The 22,785-nt window shown below is 39.7% G+C and overlaps 1 protein-coding gene across 2 annotated transcripts in view; it reads right to left on the bottom strand.

The window, feature by feature from the left end:
- The window catches only part of LOC126162387 (probable enoyl-CoA hydratase, mitochondrial), a 55,283-nt gene that overhangs the window by 15,313 nt on the left and 17,185 nt on the right, over positions 1-22,785 (bottom strand). For both annotated transcript variants that reach the window (XM_049918863.1, XM_049918861.1), the window contains exons 4-5: positions 21,498-21,702; positions 8,499-8,618 (exon numbers count right to left, since the gene is read on the bottom strand). In XM_049918863.1, the coding sequence (XP_049774820.1) occupies positions 8,499-8,618; positions 21,498-21,702 (325 nt within the window). The remainder of the gene's footprint in view (positions 1-8,498; positions 8,619-21,497; positions 21,703-22,785) is intronic.

Below are 22,785 nucleotides of genomic sequence, written 5' to 3'. Positions count from 1 at the left end.
TACCACATACAAACGATAATAGAGTTTGGAAATTATTTGCCATACATGTTGCCAGCCCTAATGGGATGTAAGGCCCTAACGAAATTTAATGGACCTGAACTCGGCAAGAATAATAGTTGGTACTAATCGATGTAACTATGGAGGGAGGGTACACAGAAACAAATTTTGAATCTATTACATGGAGTGGTGCTCATTAGTGCTCACTAGTGACAGTGGGGTAGCAACATTTGGTGCCGCATCACTGGTACCCATGTTGTAGGTCCCTATTTTTATCAGGGAACATTAACAGGACAGTGATATGCGTAATTCCTGCAAGACACACTACCACTTCTCATAGACTGGATTGGAAACACATCAATGTGGTTCCAGAGTGACATGCACTGCATGCATTGTGTAGCTGGAGGCAGCCCGAACACATAGGGCTCATCACATCTTTCATGCGACCCCAGAGTCAATGGAAAGCTTCAGTTTAAAACAAAATTATGTTTAAAGCAGAATTTAATGTCTACATTCAACACAGCAGTCCCAGATTAGTGTGATATTTGTCTTATTGATATATATTAACAGGGACAAAAATCCAAGAATAACCAGTAGTGACAGCACATGCCTGGCCTGCACTGACTGCCACTACCCAGCATCTAGGGCTATCGAGTTGCTGTTTGATTGCTGTATATTCTTCATGTTTTAGTGTTGTTATTAATACATACTGATAAAATTAATATTGCGGTAGACTAATCTGGGATCACTCTAATAAATGGGCACATAATATTCTACTTTTAAAATTGTTTTGTTTGTAATGGGAAACGAACCTATGCTTTCTGTCGACACTGAGCATTGCATGAAGGACGTGATGAGCACTATTTTTTTGGACTTAATCCATGTACACTATGCAAAAATGAAATCTCAAATATCTACTGAAACATCACAGAAAATACATCTGATGACTATATATCTCAGCCTTCTATTCAACAAATGCATCCCAAAACACACACACACACACACACACACACACACACACACACACACACACACACTCTCTCCTCCCAATCTACCCACCCCCTCTACTTCTCTGTCCCCTCCTCTCCTTTGCTGCTCCCCCTCCCCCTCCTGTAACTTCCTAACTGCACCTAGCTGCACTACCCTGTCCCTATCATGTTCCTGCATGCTCCCACAAGCAAGATTTTACAATCCCCCACTCCTACCTATTCCCGCCTGTCTCAGTCTCAGCCCCATCAGCCAGACTGCTCCCATTATGCACAGTTACTTGCAGTCTGGCCTCTGTGTCAGTAGACACAAGTAGGGCAAAACGAGAGCACTCACCCAGTCCAAGGTGTGATACGATCCGTTCCAAGGGGCTGAAGGGCACATGGGGAGATGTGTTGTGAATGAAGCCACAGGGATACTGGACAACCTCCCTGAGTCATAAGACTTGCAGTGGCATGGGGCTTTGGTGGCATCAACCTAATATATCCCCAATTCCCACAGGACGAAAATGCAGAACACAGAAACTAATTTAAAGAATGAGGGATTTGATGAAACCTCAGATACCAAAACATGAGGTGCTGAATCAATTGAAACTGTTCCCCCCACTGGAATGGAGATGGAACAGTCCAGGAAGTGGAAAATGTTGCTGAGAGAAGTTGGCCAAGATTGAGATCAAAGTCTTATCTAGGGCACAGAGGAGGAAACTTCTAATTAAAAAAAAAAAAAAAAAAAAAAAAAAACAACCACAGAAAATGAAGGTAAAGAATGGCTTCCAAAGAACAAACAGAGAATTAAAAGGCCCTCAAGACATCCAAGAAAAGACTACATCTGACCAAAGGGGGGGTAAACAGACCCCTCTCACTTCAAAGACACAGAATAAGAGAATAGTAGAAGAGCCTTTACTCCCAGCTACCAGGATAACTAATCCCAGAGAAAGCTGAGGTAGGAAACAGGGAAACAAAGCTATACAGATAGAACCGCTGTGTCTGCTTTTGGGTAAAGGCTCTCTGAGAAACAACTGGAGAAGAGAGAAGTAAGGGCCTCAAATTCAGGATTGTTTATTTGGAGAAAGGTCCTCTAATCTTTGTATGTGAGGGGATACAAACAGTAGACTGGTTCAAGGAAACCATACCCAAAATACCTCTGTGGGAGGAGGTGAAGTGGCTCATCAAGACAGCACAGGAGCTCTTCAAGACTGCTAAAATATCAATCAAACTACTTAAGGATATTCCTCCAGACTGTCTGATAAAGTGTAGGTGCAGAACCAGAAAGTTTCAACAGATGACTAGAGGATAATTTACCAGAAGGTTGGTTATGACAGCCAAATCCATGTGGTGGAAGTTGGTGAGAAATCTCTGAAGGAAATGCAAGAGTAGGGCCTAAAATTATACTTAGGGTTCTCACAGGATACTATTAGCAGGGTTAAGGATATCACGAGCAAACAGCTGTGGAAAGCTGGCGACAAAGTATTGCAGATAAACCTGCTACTCAGTATTGCAGCCTTGAGTTGCCTCCTAGAAAGACAGGAGGTGGATATGGTCCATGTCTAGGAACCCTGTTTATATAAAGGGAATGTATCAGGCCTTGGAGGAACTGGAGATTAACTGATTTATGCTAGAAATCTAAAAAGCACACAGTACATGCATTTATGCTAAAAACGGAATTTCATTCATGCCAATGGTGAACTTATGTTCCACAGACTTAGTGACAATCAAGATGAAATGTGTGAGCAAAAAAGGATTTGTATTGGCCTCACCTTACCTTTCTTACAAGGACAGGGCGTTTCCTTCCCAGAAAGTGACGAGTTGTATACAGTTGCTTGCAGCTGAATAAAAAACTGCTGGATGGCTATGATGACAATGCCCACAACCTGGTGGGGGGAAGCAACGACACCAACAGCAGAGGTGAGCAACTACTTGAATACATATTGGAGAACAATTTAGAGAGATGCTGAATATTGGTAAGAAACCCACCTTCAGGAGCAGAAAAAGAAAAGAAGTAACTCACATAACTTTAGGGTCCATCTTAATGGGTAGTCAAGTCAAACAACCGCGAGTTGCGATGGAGCCATCCTTATCTGATGATGTGTGCTTAAGTTTGGACTTGAAATGGGTGTTAAATATGTCATTGATTACACAAATAACAGGAAAACAGACACTCATATACAGGGTGTACACATGGACAAGGAAAAAAAAAAAATTCCGGATTTTTCCTGGATATCCTATTTAAAAAATATACTTTTTCCTGGGCGAAAATACACTTTTTCTGTGCCAAGTGACAGTAGGTTTTCTGTAGATTTTTCCTTTGGAACTGTAAAATTTATCTCTCCTTTGAATGGTTAACATTTTATACACTGGCGTAGAACTTCCCGGGAGGGGGGGGGGGGAACAGGGGAAGAGAAGTTTTGGAAAGACTTTTGATGTGCAGCAACATATACGCTGCATATTTTCGTATTACGATAGTATGAATTTGAATTGCACCAAACACAGCACATTAGTTTTCTGGAGCGTTGAAATCGAGATTGCGATGTCCTTTTGCAAACCCATGCCACTTGATCTCGCCAGCCGATGACTGCAGATATTCAGAGCGTAGGACACGTGTTATAGTCAGTCAGTAGGAAGATCACTGTTACGTAGTGCGAACACACAAAGAAGAGTAGTTAATAGTTTACATTAATATACACAATATTGCTACAAGAAAAGCTAAGCTTTCACATATAATATTGATCTATTTTGCATGTGTTATACCCCCTTTAAGAAACATAACACAAATGTGCCAGTAAATTTAAAATAATGACATAAATGTCTGGTCTTCTACGCTCAAAATTCTTGGAAGTGGCTGGTCCTCAAAGTGTTCAGTTTTAAACACTCTGATTCAAGAAATTCATCCCACTTTCTCACACACAACATAATTCATCTTGCGTAAAAAGAAATTTAGTTTGGAAGTAACGCTTTTTGAACCACCGTTCACAATACTATCCCGAGACTGTTAGAAATAGATTCAATTGAGCAGTTGCCAGGGAGTGCCAGAAAACAGGCATTATGGCATGTGCGCAGCTGCAGTGGTGTAGGATGCCCACATGTTCGAATGTATAAAGCACTAAGAGAGCTTACATTACGCCATACAAGGAACAGGACATCAGAGGATACTCTGAAAGCATCGGGATTTCGTAAACCACACTAAAATGCATAATTAGGCTTTAAGTGCACACTGGTTTTTTACAGATTCACAACGAAGTAGGTCCCATCTAATATTAAACTTTTCAGTGTGGTTTTAGGGATTTAAGTTTTCTTGGAGTACCAGTACTTTACTACCTCATATTTGGATCTTTATTGAGGCATAATGGCATACTTGGCAGAAGATGAAAACATGCACTCGAAATTCAGCATACGTTGCCAATACTGTGGAACGAAACACTTCGTTTCAAATAATTTGATTGCCCCAGTGGAAAGGTTAATAAAGCCAAATTTCTTTAGGAGAATGACAAAAATAACTTCATTGTTCTGCAAGGTGATTAATGCTTGACTGCTAATAATTTGGAAATAAAATAAAATCAGAAAACTGAAACTAATAATATTTTTGGCCTCTGTAATTATGTGAATGTATTATAATTCACTTGATAGGTCCCGGCCGCAGAAATCTATTTTGTTCTCATTTGACGTGGGAGCTGTAAACGACGAGGAAACAGCGAAATCACTTAACGCAAACAGGTGCCAGGTGGAGACTAACCCAATCCCCACTACAACTCAGAGAACTCTGCGCATGCGCAAATCTGATACCTACGGCGTGCAAGAAAAAATTCTTTCATTAGCATCTGGCTGCTTGCTGCTTACTCCCGATATAACTTAACAGCCACACTTCAAGTAGCGGGAAGCAGGAGAAGGTACTGCTCATATGCGAGTCAACTGCGAATGTGAATGAGCCTGCTGGCAACTGGTCAAATAGAAACTAATGTAAACAGTTGTGACGTCACGCTCATAGAAAACAGTTTATCGTTACGAAGCATTACAAAGTCTTTGCCCAAAGGTCTTTGACATATTTTTGCTGTTTGCAGACACTTGTGCATGCACGGCGTTTTGTTGTTGTAAATGGCGCATTTCCTTTGCAACTGAAGTTTTATTTTTTTTTCTCTAGTTTATATTTTATTTCTGCAGTATCATTCTCCAGTAGCAGGATACAGTAACATTCTTTGCTAGAGAATCAATTCTTACCAGTCAAAATTACAAAAATTTAATTGAAAGCTAAAGCAATGAAATATTCCTGAAATTCCGAAAAATTCCCAGGTTTTTCTCCCAGTTTTCTCCCGGATGAAAAAATTCCCAAGTTTTTCCTGGTTTTCTTGGTTCGTATACACACTGATAGAGGAAAGACCTGAACTCATGCTAACCTGAATTTATCAATAGCAAATCCAGTAGATTTAGAGGAAATGGCAGATGAAGTGATGTCTGTCATCTTGATCTTGGACTTAGGAGTCCAATTACCAAGAAGTGCACAAACAGGAATGCACCTTGATGGAACAATAATTAAAATTGCCAAGGAAGCAGGTAAGAATTCTGTTCAACTTTGCAAGTAGGAAAAGGACAATGGATAAAATATCAGGAAGCCCATGCCAAATATACACAAGCACAGCATATGAGACACTGAATGTGCTCTTCAAGACTCACTTCCCTCAATGCACTATTGCAGGTAATACAGACCAAGATTGTTGCAGTGATGTACTGGTTTACAAATAACCAACGAGAGAACTGTGAACCTGCCACAGAATGTTTTGACTTCAAGAAAATCCAGTCAGTGGTAGGAATGTTTCAAATCACAAGATCCAGATGGAATTCTGCTGTCCCTACCTTAACAAGCAGTACACAGATATCAATCATACTCCTAAGCTGCTTGTTTAGAGTCAGGTTAGCAGCAGGAGTCATACCTAATGCTTGGAGGAGGTTGAAGTTTGTTTTCAATCTGAAGGCTAGGAGAACTGACTAAAGAGATATTCACTATCACATTGGGAACAGAGGATAATCTGCATAGGCATTATAAGGTGTATAGCACCAACATTCATTCAGACAGCTGAACAACTCTGAAATCTATCAGCCTCTGAATGAGATCAAAGATCATTGCAGAATGCCATGAAACTCTCTTGAGGCTAAGGGAAAGCAACAGAGTAGACATGCTGTGGGACCCTGATCACTCAGAAATAAGTGGTAATGAAGAAGCTGATAGGCTGACCAGGGCAGAGCAAATGACTTAATTTATTGTACTGGCACCTGTCTCAACCAACATTACAGTAACGGTAAAATCTAAACTATGAAGCTGGATTATGAGGCAGCACAAAGAATGTTGGACTAAAATCCAAAGACAATGATGCCAAAATCATGTTTTAAGAGAAGTTCAGCATCCTGGGCTTGAACAGGAGGCAGATTAAACTCCTAGTAGGACCGATAACTGCCCTTGGAAACTTCAGGTAACAACTGTGCATGATGAGTATAGAGAAAGAAACCCCCAAATGCAAACTATGTGGTAGGGTGGATGAAACTGCACTACATTCAATTTTCCAATGCAAAGCACTAGATGCCAAAAGGCACAAAATATTTGGATTGTTAAGTCCTAAAGAGATTGTGTCTAACAAAGACCTAGCAAAAGGTCTTCTACTATTACTCAAGGGTACTAGCCGCCTTTGCTAGAATGGATAAGCGAGATATCAGTTTCTTTGTGGGAAATGGGGGCAAAGCCAAGTGCTTTTTCTCCCCCTGATTAAATCAGATAAATTAATTTATGCCAATTAAAGTTTCTGATACCTCTACCTAGCTGTCAACCATGGTTTCACATAGCATTAGTGTCACCAACATATTTATCAAATGGTTACGCTTAACAGAATTCACTATGCTATTTACATCTTCTGTGTACACACAGTACAATGAAATGATTGTGCACGATTCTACAGCCTTGCATCTGTCCTCTAGCCATTCATACTTAACCTGTTTGCACTTTGTTACCCTAATTTTTTTAGACAGTATTATGAAAAGGATAGATTGCTTCTCAGTATATAGCAGAATGGTTGAGTCGCAGACAGGCACAACAAAAAGACTACTAAACACGTAAGCTTTTGCCGCCCCCACTCACACACACACACACACACACACACACACACACACACACACACTGCTGTCTCTGCCTGCCTGGGCTAGACTCATTTTTTAGACATTTGTATTCCCTTTTGTCTACTTCATTGAAGCATTTTTGTACTTCTGCTTCCATTAAATTCAATTTTCCTGCTTTATCCAAGGACTTCTTCCTCTGCTGCCTATATTAAGTTTTTTGATAATTTTGTGTTTGTAATTTAGGACCAAAACTATGGTGGTAGGCATTTTTCCCACTGTCCTTTTGTGAGCTTTTAGGGATTGTCATTACAAAAGCTTTGCAATTCCCTTGGTGATGCTTAACATCCATAGAAGCTGGCTCCCTCTACACAGGATTTGACAATCTGGCAATTTCTGGTCATTCTGCCAGTGTACTGATGCACATCAAGTCACTGTAAATGAAGCAATGTTTTCCAACTTCACAGTAGCAATCTCATGACAAATAAAAACTGGTTGTTGTAACAGTTTTAATACTACTGGTACAGCATACTAACACAATATGACAGACACATACAGAGGTGGTAGACATATTTCTACGAGTATAGTACAGCAATTAAGTCAGTGCTAAGTATGCTTCCCACAATCCACAAAAAGAAATACCAAAAAATGATAAGTATCTTCCTACATCTCAAAGAAAAATTACTTTTGTGGCAAGCATACTTCTAACTGGCCTTAAATGAAAGTTATTTGTTGGTATGTATACTTCCCATGGCCCCTGAAAGGTGGGAAAAAAATATTTCATGGCAATTAAAAGCTATATTTTGCAACAAACTACAGCTGGTGCAGCAAACTGCCACTAAATGACAAGAGCATACAATATGGTACAACATATGTCTAAGCATATAGTAAATAAATATAACTGGTGATAAGTATACTTCATCTGCCTATGAAAGAGTTAAACTAAGTGTTTAACATGGTTAAATTGTGCTCTGAGCAAAATTATACAAGGCAACTTCCCCTTTCATTCCTTTTCCATAGTCCATGTGCTACCATTTTTTCCTGATCTCCCTTTTCCTACTACCTATTTTACGGCCGCAATTAAAAACTTCCATTTCCCTAAACTGTATGTAAAATGTAGCATTGATGCAAGCTACCCCAACTCTGCAAGGTCCATGGTTCATGGAGGGTATCTATAGTTAATAAGAGTATATTTTATTTACTGAAAATTTTTGTCTCTCCTTGGTCTAAGTGAGGAATACAGAGATGATCACTCCTGCATTATATTTCAGGCACTAATTCTAATGTAGTAGTGAAAAATTAAATGTTGCATTGCATTGCATTTGCATCATTGCTGTACAAAAGTGACAACTCTGGCTGTGATTTTCCACTAAATGTAAACAGGTAACTAGTAGAACTCAAAGAACTATTTATTTACTGTACCTCTGTTGACAGCCTCTTTGCACAGAGCCACTATCAATGGTGAGTGAGATGATATTTTCTCTGCTAACTTAATGGCTTCAGGTAGCAACTGATCAGTAGGAAACACTTTGCTGACCAACCCTAAAAGAGAAAGGTTTTGAAAGTCATTAATTTTTTAACCATACATAGATCTCTGTTAAGAGTGAATGACATCGTGACGAATTCAGTCATTGGTAGTCCATAATCAAATGTTAAGTGTTATATCAATTGGTCATGAGTTAGCAGTACAAGATAAGCAGCTGCCATTTCATGTGGCCATGTTGCAACCACAATCAAGTCCAATCTGAAAGCAGGGTCATCAACGAAGTAAAACATTAGGAACTGAAAGCACTTTTATTACGGGTACCAACATACAGCCAGAACAGAACTTCCTCATGGTTAGAGTGTGCTGCTATTTACACAAACACTAAATACTCCAGAATATGGAGGAGAAAAAAAAAAAATCGATTAACTTCTAGAAAGGGCAAATGTCTGCTGGTCATTTGATTTGAACTGGCAACCTGCAGCACAGCAGCCAGTGATGCTAACCACTACTCCACCTTCTACACAGCATCTCTCATGGCAATATAACTGAGGAAGTGGTAGTTCTTTCAAGACAGCAGATTTCCTGCTGAACTGAGATATGTAAGCATAATTAATAAGTGTAATGACAGTTTATTGTTAATACAGTGTACAGATTTAGTGTCTAATAACAGTTGCAATTTTGCTGATTTACACAGTCACCCTCGAGTGATTCTTATTTTTGATCATTTATAACCTACAGACGGTTAAACAATAAAAATATTAAGAATATTCTTCTGCAATATGGCATAGTTTGCCTTCACTAAACAATGTTATGCTCCAGCCTATAAATATTCACAGTGGTCATGTTTTGAATTGGAACAGTTCAGCCACACATGGAGCATACTCTCCTTCTGCATGTCAATACCAGACAACACACACTAGTGCTGCGACATCTGCAACAATCTGACGCCTGTGGTTCACTGTCATCGATCTGCCTCCATACAATCACAACTTGGTCACATCTGATTTTTCCAATATTTTCAAGGGCCTCACCTTGATATTGATGAAGCGGTACAAGCAGAGGTGAAGTTTTGGCTGCATCAACGAAGTCAAACATTCTACAGTGACAGTATCTCTCATTGGGAGAAATGTTTTTGTTACCGGGTAACTATCATGAGAAATAAATATGTAGACATGAAGAATAAAAGTGTTGAAAGTTAACACCATTTGTTTTATGTAAAAAGGTTTATGAGTTTTAACATAAATTTAGAGGCATTACTTTTCAGCACACACTCAAATATCCAAACTGGTGGGGCTTGAGCATGGGGTTAGATGGGCATGTACAGGTCACATTTTTACATTTTTCTTGTATATCCCAAAAACTGTAGCTTCTAGAAAAAAATGTTTCTCAGTAAAAAAGTTAACATTACAATTTCTACAAAAAAGGTTCTATTCATTTTTTCTCAAAGACTAATTGTTTCCACACAAGAAAAGTTGGAAAAGCCACATGTAATTAAAAATAGTGTTTTAATGATATAAAATTAACATTTATTGTTAAATGTAGTTTGTTAATAGCAAGTGTTAAAAGTGTGTACCACATCTAAGTGCAATCAAACCATATTAAGAAATAAATTGTGTTCTTGGGGTATAAAAGGGTGGAAAGGTGAGATTGCAGGTTATAAGCTTGAGGGAAGATAGGCTGCTGGGTTGTAGTCATGCAGTTTCTCCTCCATAAGTCTGCAAAACAAAGAGCGACCAGGCCATTCCCCATTCTCTCTACACCACTATGCCACCGAAAGCAACTATAGGGTGTTTCATGAAGTTATACAACCCTTCTGCAGCTTGATTTATGAATCATTCCGCACTGTGTTAATGCACTGCATGTCTGCAGACTGCATCACCAGTGATACATAAGGTGAGCTGCATAAGGGACAGTTTAATTTTGTGAAACATCCTGTAGTTGCTTTTTGTGTTGCAGTACAGTAGAGAGAATGGGAAATCACCTGTTTGATCTTAATTTTGCAGACCTTGGCAGGAGGGAACTCCATGGTCACAATCTGGTGAACTACCTTCCTAAAGATGCTTCCCTCCAGGCTCCCATCCCCAACGCTCTGTTACACCCCCAGAACACATTTTATCCCTCAATACAGTTCTACTGCATGTACATGTGGTATGAACATTTATTCTTAACCCACATTATTAAAGAAAATACATTTATTTTATACCATTGCAACACTATGTTTAGTAATCTGCGACTTCCCGATCCCATGCAATATTGAAACTACTAGTTCTACAGAAGAAAAGGATTAGAACCTTTTTTTAATAGGTAATTTTATCTAGTTTATATTTTGAAATGGGAAATATTTTCACTAGAAGCCACAGTTTTCGAGACAGTCAAGAGAAACCAAAAAAGTGACCTTGAAACCCTGCATCCTTAGGATTTTAATGTGTTATTAATTACACTTCCCCCTACCACGGTACAATAATTTGTGACTACACGAATTTTTTCCCTTAATGTTCCTTTGTTGACTGGGCTGCACGGCTCTAACAACATCCACATTCAACTCTACTGCCTCATACCACTGTTTCAAACAGTGGAAAATCCAGAGTGAAGTAACAACGAAGTGGAAATGGTAGATTGCTGCTCATCACATAGAGGAGGCCTTGAGTCACACACAGGCACAATTGAAAGCAATCTACCCATTCCTATACATAAAAATGGGATAATATTTACACCATTCTTCCAAATATTATCTAAATAGAATTCCTTCACAGGATTTGTGCTAATCTACCTCATTTTAGTTGATAACATAATCTAACTGACATACTTTTTCATTACTCTCTCAGAGTTTGAAAAGCGTTTTTAAACTTTAATTAAGAAGGTCTTACTATTTTTAGCAAAATTTAAGCAGTTTCATTATTAGGGTTTTATACAAACAAGGGAGTCTTTAAAGTTAAATAACTTAAAATTATTGCATATTTAATATGCCCAAACACATATTTGTTATACAGAAAACTTACTTTAAATCAGTATTAGTCACTGTTTTGGAAAACATTTACTATGGGACTCAAAATTTTTAGATCATAAGGCACTATGAATTTTTAGACAAAGTTCTTCTTTAAACTAAAAATTCATTTATAAAACTAACTATACAATAGCTATCAGATAAGCAATTACTGTCTGAATAATACAAATTTAGGAAACATAGCCAGTTTACCAAGCCACTGATCTAAAGTAAAATGCAACTATGTTGCAGCTTAGGAAAAGAAAAAATTAGTATTTATTTACTGTAGGAGTGATACCAGAGAGAATGACGAAAGCAAGATTAATGTCCTAATGATGAGGTCACTTGAGGTGAAGCACAAACTCGGTTGAGAGGAAGAAATTTAGCCATTTCCCTTTTAAAGACACCATCCCACTATTTATTATAAACTGTTTTGGGAAATCATGGAAAAACCTAAATCTGCATGGTCAGATGTGATTTCAGTCAGTGTCTTCCCTAAGATGGAGCAATACCAGAGCAAATGAAGAGACTCCACATTGCTACGTTTCAAACACAAGGGATATTTTTTGTAGTGTCCACATGCTATCTTCCTCCTCAATCTATTTATCATATGGAAAAATATGTTACCTACAAGAAGAAAACCATGAAGTTTGAACATAGGCACACTGGTTGGTTGGTTGATTCTTTTTTTTATGGTGGGGTGGAGGTGGGGGTCAAAGGGTAAGGGACCAAACAACAAGGTCATCAGTCTCTAGATCCAAGAGAGATGTGTCCAAAAGTAGAGACATCCACCAAGAATGTTCGCTGATCCAGTTGGGAGACTTAACAGTAAAAGTGAGAAGGTTAAAAATTTAATGGACAATAATAAAAGCAAGATGAAGGAAATATAGAAATCATTAAGTGGGCATCCCTGGGGCTCTGTATGCTACAGGAAACATCTGTCCCACCCGTGATCCATTACAGTCAAGAGCACCCACTATTCAACAGAATGCGACACATAGAATAGAAAATAGGGTGCTGCAGAAAGGAGGCAAATAAAACCTAAAAGTGATTAAAATAGAGTAAAAGAGGGATGAAAGAGTAGCCTGGCCACAGAAAAGTGTTGGAGAACCCCCGAGACCTAACACACAGTGGGAGATTCCTCATCCCCAATCACCCTGCCTCTGCTCCAGAGGTAGATTAAAACTTTAGAACAGAAAATAAGAACCACTTTCACTGAGAAAACTGAGAACCATGTCAGCCATATGTGAATCATCTGGCAATGTTAGAGCCAATGAGTCAAGAAGTCCATATTTAGCATGGAGAGTCAAAAGGAGGGGGCATTCTACCAAGATACAAGCTACTGCCTGTAAAGGCTCCACAGCCAAAATGTGGGTGTGGCTGGTTACACAAAATAAAACTGTGGGTTAACCTGGTATGAGCAATGTGGAAATGACATAGGACTTTGGATTCCTTCTGGGAGAAGCAGAGGAAGAAGCACCATGCTGCAGCAGCCTCCTTGATTGTGCTGAGTTTATTAGATGGGGCAGGAGCCCACCAGATATCATTCCATTTCCACCGAGCAGAGCCCATTTGCACCTGCAAATCTGCATCTGGGATCAGCAATGTAAACAGGGAGCAAGTAAGTTCTCCTCTAGCCCGACACTTGGCCAATTCTCCCCCCGGGATACCCCCAAGTTGGGACCCACAGAGACAGAACTGTACAAGCAGCATGATGAACATCAGTGAGAAGGTCATGAATATCGGAGCTCAAAGGGTGGCAAGAATAGCACCAATCAATAGTTTCGATGCTGGTCACTGAGTCTGTATTTATTAAAGCATGCTCAAGAGAGCCCCAATTATTAAAATGGAGGGCTCTGCTAATGACTGTAGGCTCTGCTGTAAGCACACTACTTGTTCCTGGCAGTGAATAGCATTCCATACCAACATGAGATATATAAGCATATCCTGTCTGATTCAGTTTTAGAACCATTGTGTAAAAATGGTAGCGATCTGGAACTGTATGTAACAAACACCGAAAGAACATGGACACGATAGACTTTAGCCCCTTGGAAGAGATCAGTCCTATCCATGGCCTGGGCACCATCCAAGAGGCAATGCTTTAGAGAATATGTGAAGCAGAGCCCAGGGAGAAGAGCTAGAGCTCTTGGTAGAGGGAAGCGTGGAGTTTTCCAACTGGTACTCCAAACCAAGGGCAGGTATCAGGACAACGATCTCCTTCACGTGCAAAGAGAATGCAACACAAGGAATCATCAGGGAATTATTGCATAGGAGACCAAGAGCTGGTAGTGTCCAACCTGAAAGGGAAGATCCCCTGCTTTGGCAAGAAGACTGTATGTAGGACTAGTCCAAAAGACACCAGCGGACAGACGCTTGCCAGATGGTGGACTGGGTTTAACAGTTTCAAAGCTGATGGGGCCACAAAGTCAAACCTGGCAACCATAATCCAGTCAGGATAAAACAAGGACCCAGTAAATAGTGATAAGAGTAGCATGATCCACACCCCAAGATGTGTGGCCAAGACAGCAGAGAGTGTTTTGCTTCTGAATGCAGCTAGCCTTCAAGTGACGAATACAGGGCAGCCAAGTCAGTTTTTTAATAAAAAGGAGGCCCAAGAAATGGGACTGTGCTATAATGTCCAGGTGCTGGGTATCTAAGTAGAGCTTTGTGTCAGGGCAGACTGTGGTACAAGGGAAAAAAATGCATGACCTACATTTTTGTAGTAGAGAACTGAAAACTAGAGGAAAGAGCTGTACAGAGGCCCGCACAATGGCAACTTGGAGCAGGCATTCAGCAGAGGCTACCAAGGGGGAGCAGTACCAAAGGCAAAAATTGTCAACATACGATGCAAGGGTGGCCAGCTACCTACCACAGGTCACTAGGCCATGTATTGTGATGAGGAAGTGACATTCAATACAGAACCCTATGGGATGCCATTCTCTTGGACTCATGGGCAGCAAAGTCAAATACCAACTCTAATCCATAACAACTGATGGGAGAAAAACTGACGAATTAAAATTTGCAGGGGACCCTGAAAGTCCCAGTCATGGAGGGTAAGTAAAATGTGATAATACCAAGCTGTGTCATGTGCCTTATGCAGGTCAAAAACACTGCAATAATATGTTGGCATTAAAAAAAAAAAAAAAAAAGAATGGCATATGCTGCTTTCAACCTAAGCAGATGGTTTGTTGTCGCTTGTCCATCCTAGAAACCACACTGATAAGAGGGACAAAAGGCCCTAAGATTTGAGAACCCAACATATTCTGCAAGCACCCATTCTTTCAAGCAGCTTACAGAGTATGTAGGCCACGCTAATCAGCTGGTAACTGTCAAGAGACATTGGGTTCTTACCTCACTTAAGGATTGGAAAACATATGGTATCTAAACATTGTGAGGAGAAGGCAATTTTGAGCCAAATACATGTGAAGATCCTATGGAGATGTTGCCTTTGTGGAATATTCTGGTGCCGGATCAGCTGATTGTGAATTGAATCAGGGCCTGGGGCAATCTCATGGGATGAGGCACGAGCCTGAGGTAGTTCCCAGTCAGTGAAGGGTTCATTATAGGCTTCATCTTGGTGGGAAGTGAAACATAAGGGTACGTCTTCAACTTGTAGCTTCTGCAGTAGAAAGGTAGCCAGATAGGAAGAGAACAGCAGTGCTGACACAAAGTGGGTCATGAGATGTTCTGCAAGAACCAATAAATTGGTACAAAGACCACATTGTAGGACACGACCTGGCATAGTTGTTGACTACTGGAGGCCCACTACACTACAGAGTTTGGTGCACACCTGAGATGAAGATGCATACGTCCCTAGGGATGAGACATAGAACTCTCATCATTCTTTCACATTGCATTTGATTAGACAGAGGGCCTTAGAATGTAGTCAGTTAAGTGTGATAAGGTCGGTATATGAAGGACGTCATTTGTATTGTTGCAAGGCTCTTTGGCAGTCCTCAATAGCTACTGCAATGTCTTTGGTCCACCATGGCACTGGCCAATGGTTGGAGGGAAGCCTGCAGAAAGGAGAATAGCAGTTCAGCAAATGTGGGTTACTGTGTCCGAGATGTTTAGCACAACCTATCAATACAATTCGACAGAGGTGGTGAATGTAACAGGAGAGGCATACAAAGGCCCTGTGAAGTAGTCAGTCAGTCTGACAATGACAAGGAAACCACAGGATCGCTGGAAAGTGGTCGCTGTCACAAAGGTGGTTGTTTCGTGACTATTGTAGAGAAGTGTTGTTTGATTAATTTGGTCAACTCAACATAAAGGGTGGTTGCTGAAGTTGTTTGCACCTACATCACTATTGCTTCCAACAAGGTACAAATGGGAATCCATTCACTGATGGCAAGTACGAATTGAAGAACAGGCCCCTCCAGACACCCTATAGGTACCATAAAGGTTCTGACAGAATGCTCAATAACCGTGAAGCACTGGAGAATAGTCATCAGTGAAGTGTGTTTCTTGGAAAGCAATGCAAACTGCAGAAGAAGAAATAAAGTGTAGTTCCAGCAGGTGACAGTACAGCCATTACAATTCCGTTGAATGATCACGTGACTTGTGCCAGGTTAGGCAAAGGGGCCTGAAGGACAGGACATGCCACAGAATGATTGTTTATCATGTATGGGAATGAAACCACATCCACAAACACTGGTTCATAATCTGACTGCAGGGGAGGGGGGATCTGACACTTAAGCAGTGGACCAGAGGAGCATTATTCTCCTCCTCCTCCTCCTCCTCCTCCTCCTCCTTTATAACCTTTGTTGAGCAATGTTTGTTCAAGGAGCTATCTGCATTGTGCAAGAGGACAGATTAAAGAGCAGACAGCCATGGGACACACAGGCTGTGGGTCCTTCAGCCGATGTTCGGTGTCAGATCTCCAATCTGGGGGTTTGCCAGGAGAGGGATGCTGAGAGGAAGCCTTGTCCAGTAGACACCAAAGGAGGAGAAAGCTTCACCAGCTGGGCATGGGGGAAAAATGTGGAAAGGCTCCAAAGAATATACCATGGGAGAGATTTGGTTTGGGGAAGGTAGAGGTGTGTGTGTGGGGGGGGGGGGGGGGGGGGGGGCAATGGTTGTGATGTTAACATAATTCATCGTCATGTCCACAGAATGTGCTGCTGTGGTCTTCAGTCCTGAGACTGGTTTGATGCAGCTCTCCATGCTACTCTATCCTGTGCAAGCTTCTTTATCTCCCAGTACCTACTGCAACCTACATCCTTCTGAATCTGCTTAGTGTATTAATCTCTTGGTCTCCCTCTACGATTTTTACCCTCCACGCTGCCCTCCAATATTAAATTGGTGATCCCTTGATGCCTCAGAACATGTCCTACCAACCGATCCCTTCTTCGGGTCAAGTTGTGCCACAAACTTCTCTTCTCCCCAATCCTATTCAATACTTCCTCATTAGTTATGTGATCTACCCATCTAATCTTCAACATTCTTCTGTAGCACCACATTTCAAAAGCTTCTATTCTCTTCTAGTCCAAACTATTTATCGTCCATGTTTCACTTCCATACATGGCTACACTCCATACAAATACTTTCAGAAATGACTTCCTGACACTTAAATCTATACTCGATGTTAACAAATTTCTCTTCTTCAGAAACGCTTTCCTTGCCGTTGCCAGTCTACACTTTATATCCTCTCTACTTCAACCATCATCAGTTATTTTGCTCCCCAAATAGCAAAACTCCTTTACTACTTTAAGTGTCTCATTTCCTAATCTAGTTCCCTCAGCATCACCCGACTTAATTCGACTACATTCCATTATCCTCGTTTTGCTTTTGTTGATGTTCATCTTATATCCTCCTTTCAAGACACTGTCCATTCCGTTCAACTGCTCTTCCAAGTCCTTTGCTGTCTCTGACAGAATTACAATGTCATCGGCGAACCTCAAAGTTTTTATTTCTTCTCCATGGATTTTAATACCTACTCCGAATTTTTCTTTTGTTTCCTTTACTGCTTGCTCAATATACAGATTGAATAACATCGGGGAGAGGCTGCAACCCTGTCTTACTCCCTTCCCAACCACTGCTTCCCTTGCATGTCCCTCGACTCTTATAACTGCCGTCTGGTTTCTGTACAAATTGTAAATAGTCTTTCGCTCCCTGTATTTTACCCCTGCCACCTTTAGAATTTGAAAGAGAGTATTCCAGTCAACATTGTCAAAAGCTTCCACAGAATGTAGGGTTTCATATTTCTTCCATGTCTCAGTATATGACAGGTGCTAAATATATTTGTATTTCTGGATCTTCTGTTCTTTCTTGAAAACTGGGCAAACTGTCAAATGTTCTGCATAGCTGACACACAAGGATGTTCACAAAAGCTACCTTTTAAGTAATGCTCATCCACAGTTGCTGGATTTTGGGTCCAACATGCAGCAGGATGACGTATGCCAAGAGCATAAACATCTGAAGTACCCAATAGGCAGTGGAACAAATGGTTTCACATCAAACCTGTGCAGCATGACCTTAACTTTCTCTGAGAGGTCATTTCCTTTGAAGGCTAAGATATAGGCACCTGTATCCGTATGATTATCTTCAAACCTTTTATCTTCACAACTGATAAAATGCATGGCTTGCTGCTGGAGATTACTTTGGAGCTCCTCATCTCTTTAGAGCATAAAATCTCTGAGGGAGATGATTCCTTGGACCATGTTACGAGTTCTGTGTCACCTAGACAATGGCATGCCCAAAGAGCTGTAGATTCAGCACCAGAGGAAGTTTTAATTAACAAAACCCCTTTTCACATTTTCCCCGAGAGACTCCACTCCCCAAAATTTGTCTTCAACGTATTGGACAATAAATAATGGTTTTGTTGTTGTATATATTGGGTCAAGCTTTTAGCTCCCAGACATCTGGCTTGTCCCTCCCTCTTCCCACAGTGCAGCCACGGGAGGTGACATCATGGGTCGCATGTCTCTGTATTACCATAATCTTTCCCACCTGAAGAGACTGCTGGGGCCTTGCAGCCACCCATGCCCTGAGTCCCCTGCCCCACCCATAATGACCACAAACTCCTCGACTTGCATGGAGAATTGCTAGCTCAGGCACCAAGAGTGTTATCCCAGCATGGTTAGGAGGTACCACCACAGTGCAGGTACTTGAGGACCCCCTCCCCCCCCCCCTTCCCACACACACAACAGAATGGCTACTGTACTAGATTTTGGGTGCAAAGAGAGGAAGGCATAAAATGAGGAATATATGCTATGCTGGGTGAGCTTACTTGCACGATCCACACTTCTGTAAAATTCAGAAAAGGAATTCCAAGTCAAACCCAAGGGAATCAAATAGTTAAAAATTAAAAGTTGCAGAATGCCAGAAGGGAAGAAAATGAGTGTCCAAAATCACAAACCAGATCCATTCACAATTGGCGAGAGTAAAAATAAATAGTAGAATGAAAAATACAAATAAAATAATTCTGCAACGTACAGAAAATAAAAATAAAAAATTGTATGTTACTTCTGTGTAAACTATGATCAAATTTTGGAATTGGCTTCTTTCAAAAATCTTTTATTGTTTATTTAACTGACTGAGTTAGAAAAGTAATCACATCCGCTTTTTTTCCTTTTCTTCCAAATTATGTTCATGTACCTTTGACATAAGTGCTCATTAGAAGGATACTGAGTCCCAGAAGGGGCTGTTCCGTACACACAAGCATATAGTGGACCTGTTCCAATGAAAAAGAAGAAACTAGATGATGATAGAATATTCTACAATACATAACTAATGAGCAGGAACCACCGTTAACAGTATCTTCCAGTGGCCAGTGAATGGTGGATAACATAAGGATGAAGCATATGCACCATAGTCTGCTTTGCTGTCTTCTGCTTGTGGCTGTATTCTGGGTACATTATGAATAAACCTGTATGCTAACATACTCTTATGTTAATAATGGATATGAATAATATGAATGTGCATAACACAATTCTACCACTGCAGCAGAACAATACCTGTCTCCAACATCACCAGGTTTGAAAAGTGGTTATCTCCAGTACAGTCAAACTCCATTACTGACCACAGTTGAAAAATCCTCAGCCAAAAAATACAGGGTTCTTTTATATAGTTAAATAGATTGATGTATGGGTTGTTTTATGTTTAAAGATGAAGCTTTGGCTATTGAGGTCACATGCAGATTTATTTTGAAGAATTCTAAAGGGTAGATCAGGCAAATTATACTCGCACTTGAACATACTCGAGATTTCCTGATACACTGTAGCACTCGATACAGTATCTACCATGCTCAAACAGTCCCATGACATTTGACTCTCAGGGTGCTAGCGCAAGGGTTACACAAGAAAGTATGAACTAACCACCACTACAGTCTATTGCTTTGCTTAAAATTTCATTATTTTGTGAAACAGGAACAGCATTAAATTATAGCATCTTATAAACTCTTGCTTTATGTGAACAGGTTTGCAATAAAAGTTCTCATGCCTATAGGGATACTGTAAACAAACATGTCTGGTGCTTTCAAGTAAAGGTAATACTGAAAGTAGAAAACATTGTCCTCCAAAAACCAGCACTTGATTCTGAATGCAATTCAGTGTTTTAGTTGGTTATGAGAAACTGTAATTATTTACCAATTGGGTTGCAAATGAAAAATTCGGTCACTGTTTATATATTAGAATACTGGGTAAAAACATTACCACCTTTTGATCAGCTTTAGAATGAGATGGTGACATTCAGATGAAGCAGAAAGAAAATTAATCCAAATGAAATAAAACATATAAAACTGACTGTAACTGCTGTCAAGAACAAATTATTATAGCAAGACAGGTTGTGGCATAGTACTAACAGACGTCAGTAGATCACGGGACGAGCGAAAGTTTGAGAATTGTACAGAATCATCATTGTGTTTTTTTTTTTATGTATTAGTTGCTGCTGTTACATATGACCTGCACTATAGAAGATATTGCAGTCTGTGTTTCACAATTGCACAAGCACAGCACTACGGAAGGGCGGTAGGTGCAGGGAGTGGAGTAACGAGCGGGCAGTAAATTTTGTTGTGCTGCCAACCGAGAGAATCTATACCATGTAATTTGGATTTTTACGAACATCTCCCGTGTCAGAATCGACTTTTAAAATCGTACAAATACATAACAACAGTATACATTTCTGCAGGAGATGGTAAAAGTCCAGACAGGGGCCAATTATGTGCTTAATGTGTTTCCTGCGCCAATGTTGCCGACACTGTAAGCTATTGTGGGAACAAAAGGGGGCATGTCAGCTGCTGGTTCCATGAAGCCAAAGAGACAGCACCAGGCTGATGGAGAGGGGGAAAAAAACTGTGTTCTCAGGTTCCACTGTAGCCACAACCTCAGAAATCACAACATATTCTGAAGGAAGAGCCAAATATTTGTGACAATGAACATATTTCTTACAACTGTGCTACTACAATGTCAGTGATTACAAATAGTGATATCCCAGATAACAGGTTTAGTAAAGAAAAAAAGGTAATGAAGATAAAAATTACTGTAAACCATTTCTTTTCGTTTATTTTATTTCACCTCTTATTATCAAAATGTATGCAATCAATAAATGGCCTCAGTTTAGAATAGGTATAATGCTTATGTTTTGGGCAGGTACTTTATATCAATAAAACGATTTGTAATTTTGATTAGTTAGAATATGTTAAACAAAAATTTTTCTCGAGGAGTTTCTTAACGGGGGGGGGGGGAAAAAGTGCAGTAGTCTTATATTCCAAGTTGACTTACACATGGGTAAATACAGTATGTTGTAATCTTATGTACTGTTTCACCACAGGGCCAATTGCTATATGGCAACTCTATGACATTATGCTTAAAACTGTTTTGTCTCCTGAAAGATTTACTTTCTTCAATATGATCCCTTTTCCAATTCACCAATCTACTAAACTCATTCATTCGGGATAATGTACTTCAGCCATGTTTATATCTATTCCACTACTTTAAAATTATATACTGACCCATTTTTTCAGCCTCTTGGGCAGTGACTTGGTTCCCGGTAAGACATATTTCCATTGCCTTTGATTTTCCAACCATTCGTGGAAGTCTTTGAGTACCACCAGCACCAGGAATAGTTCCAATAGCTATTTCAGGCTGCCCAAATTTTGCTTTCTCGCCAGCATAAATGATGTCACACATCATGGCAAGTTCACAGCCACCTCCCAACTAAAATATAAAAGTATCTTTCAATTGTAAAATTCAATTCAATTTACTTGATTGGTGCATGTAATTAAGTCTAATTTACTTGCCAAAGAATTCTCTCCATAAATACCCAAATAATTTTAAGGAAAATTGAATTTCAAATATTAAAATGAAATTTCTGAATAAAACAAAGAAAATATTGTTATAACAGAACTTTTATGATGTTTACACTAATATTTAAAAAGTTCAACTATTGTGGAGCACAAGTGGATCTTAAATTTAACCAGTCAGAAATCATATCTGCTATAACCTTGGCTCTTCTGATGCAATATGCTACTCTCTTTCCCAGTTGAAACACAGAATGCTTTTTATTTACAAAGCCGAAGATTGCACCAGCTCTTATAATGATATTTAGTGATTTCATTCCCAACAAATTATTAGGGCCTGGGCTAATAAGCTAGTTTAGTGTGTTGTGAGCTGCATGTCACTATACAAAAGGTGTAAAAATATATACTATGACTATTTCTACAGAGAAAGACTTTTTCATGCATACCATAATATTCATGTAGCAAAAAAAGAAAATCAGACAACAGAACCTATTTGTAATCTGAAAGGGATCTACTAGTATTTACAGTTTTCCCCTGCACCACCTCTATCTTTGCCACTGAATCTCACTAAAATTCAGAACTTTTCAGTGGTTAAGTTGCAATAAGCCTTTACATCTCTAACAGCCAATAATTCATACTAAATATGGAGTTAAAAAAGATAAAGGAATGAATGCGTGTATGTTATTTTCTCACACACATTGTTTTTTGTTGATGCTTTACTACCACCATTTTCTGCATTTTTCTTGCTCTTCCCCTTTTATATAACAGTGCCAGTAATTGTAACCCAAGAACAGACACTATTTTTTCTTCTTCTCAATCATGTAACTTCATATAATGCAGAAAAGTACCACATTTTATCTTCCATGTTAGCATACACCAACAGAACAAGAACAATGTAAACTTATCCTCATACATTAAGTACCCTATATTGGGGACAGTGGCCGAATAACTAAAGATCATGGCAACTTTTTGGCATTTTAGGGCTGCCCTCCACAACAAT

The sequence above is a fragment of the Schistocerca cancellata genome, chromosome 2, assembly GCF_023864275.1.
Source record: "Schistocerca cancellata isolate TAMUIC-IGC-003103 chromosome 2, iqSchCanc2.1, whole genome shotgun sequence".
In the NCBI taxonomy this organism is placed as follows: domain Eukaryota; kingdom Metazoa; phylum Arthropoda; class Insecta; order Orthoptera; family Acrididae; genus Schistocerca; species Schistocerca cancellata.
Note: the sequence above shows the minus strand (reverse complement) of the source record. Positions and strands in the feature narration are given on the sequence as shown.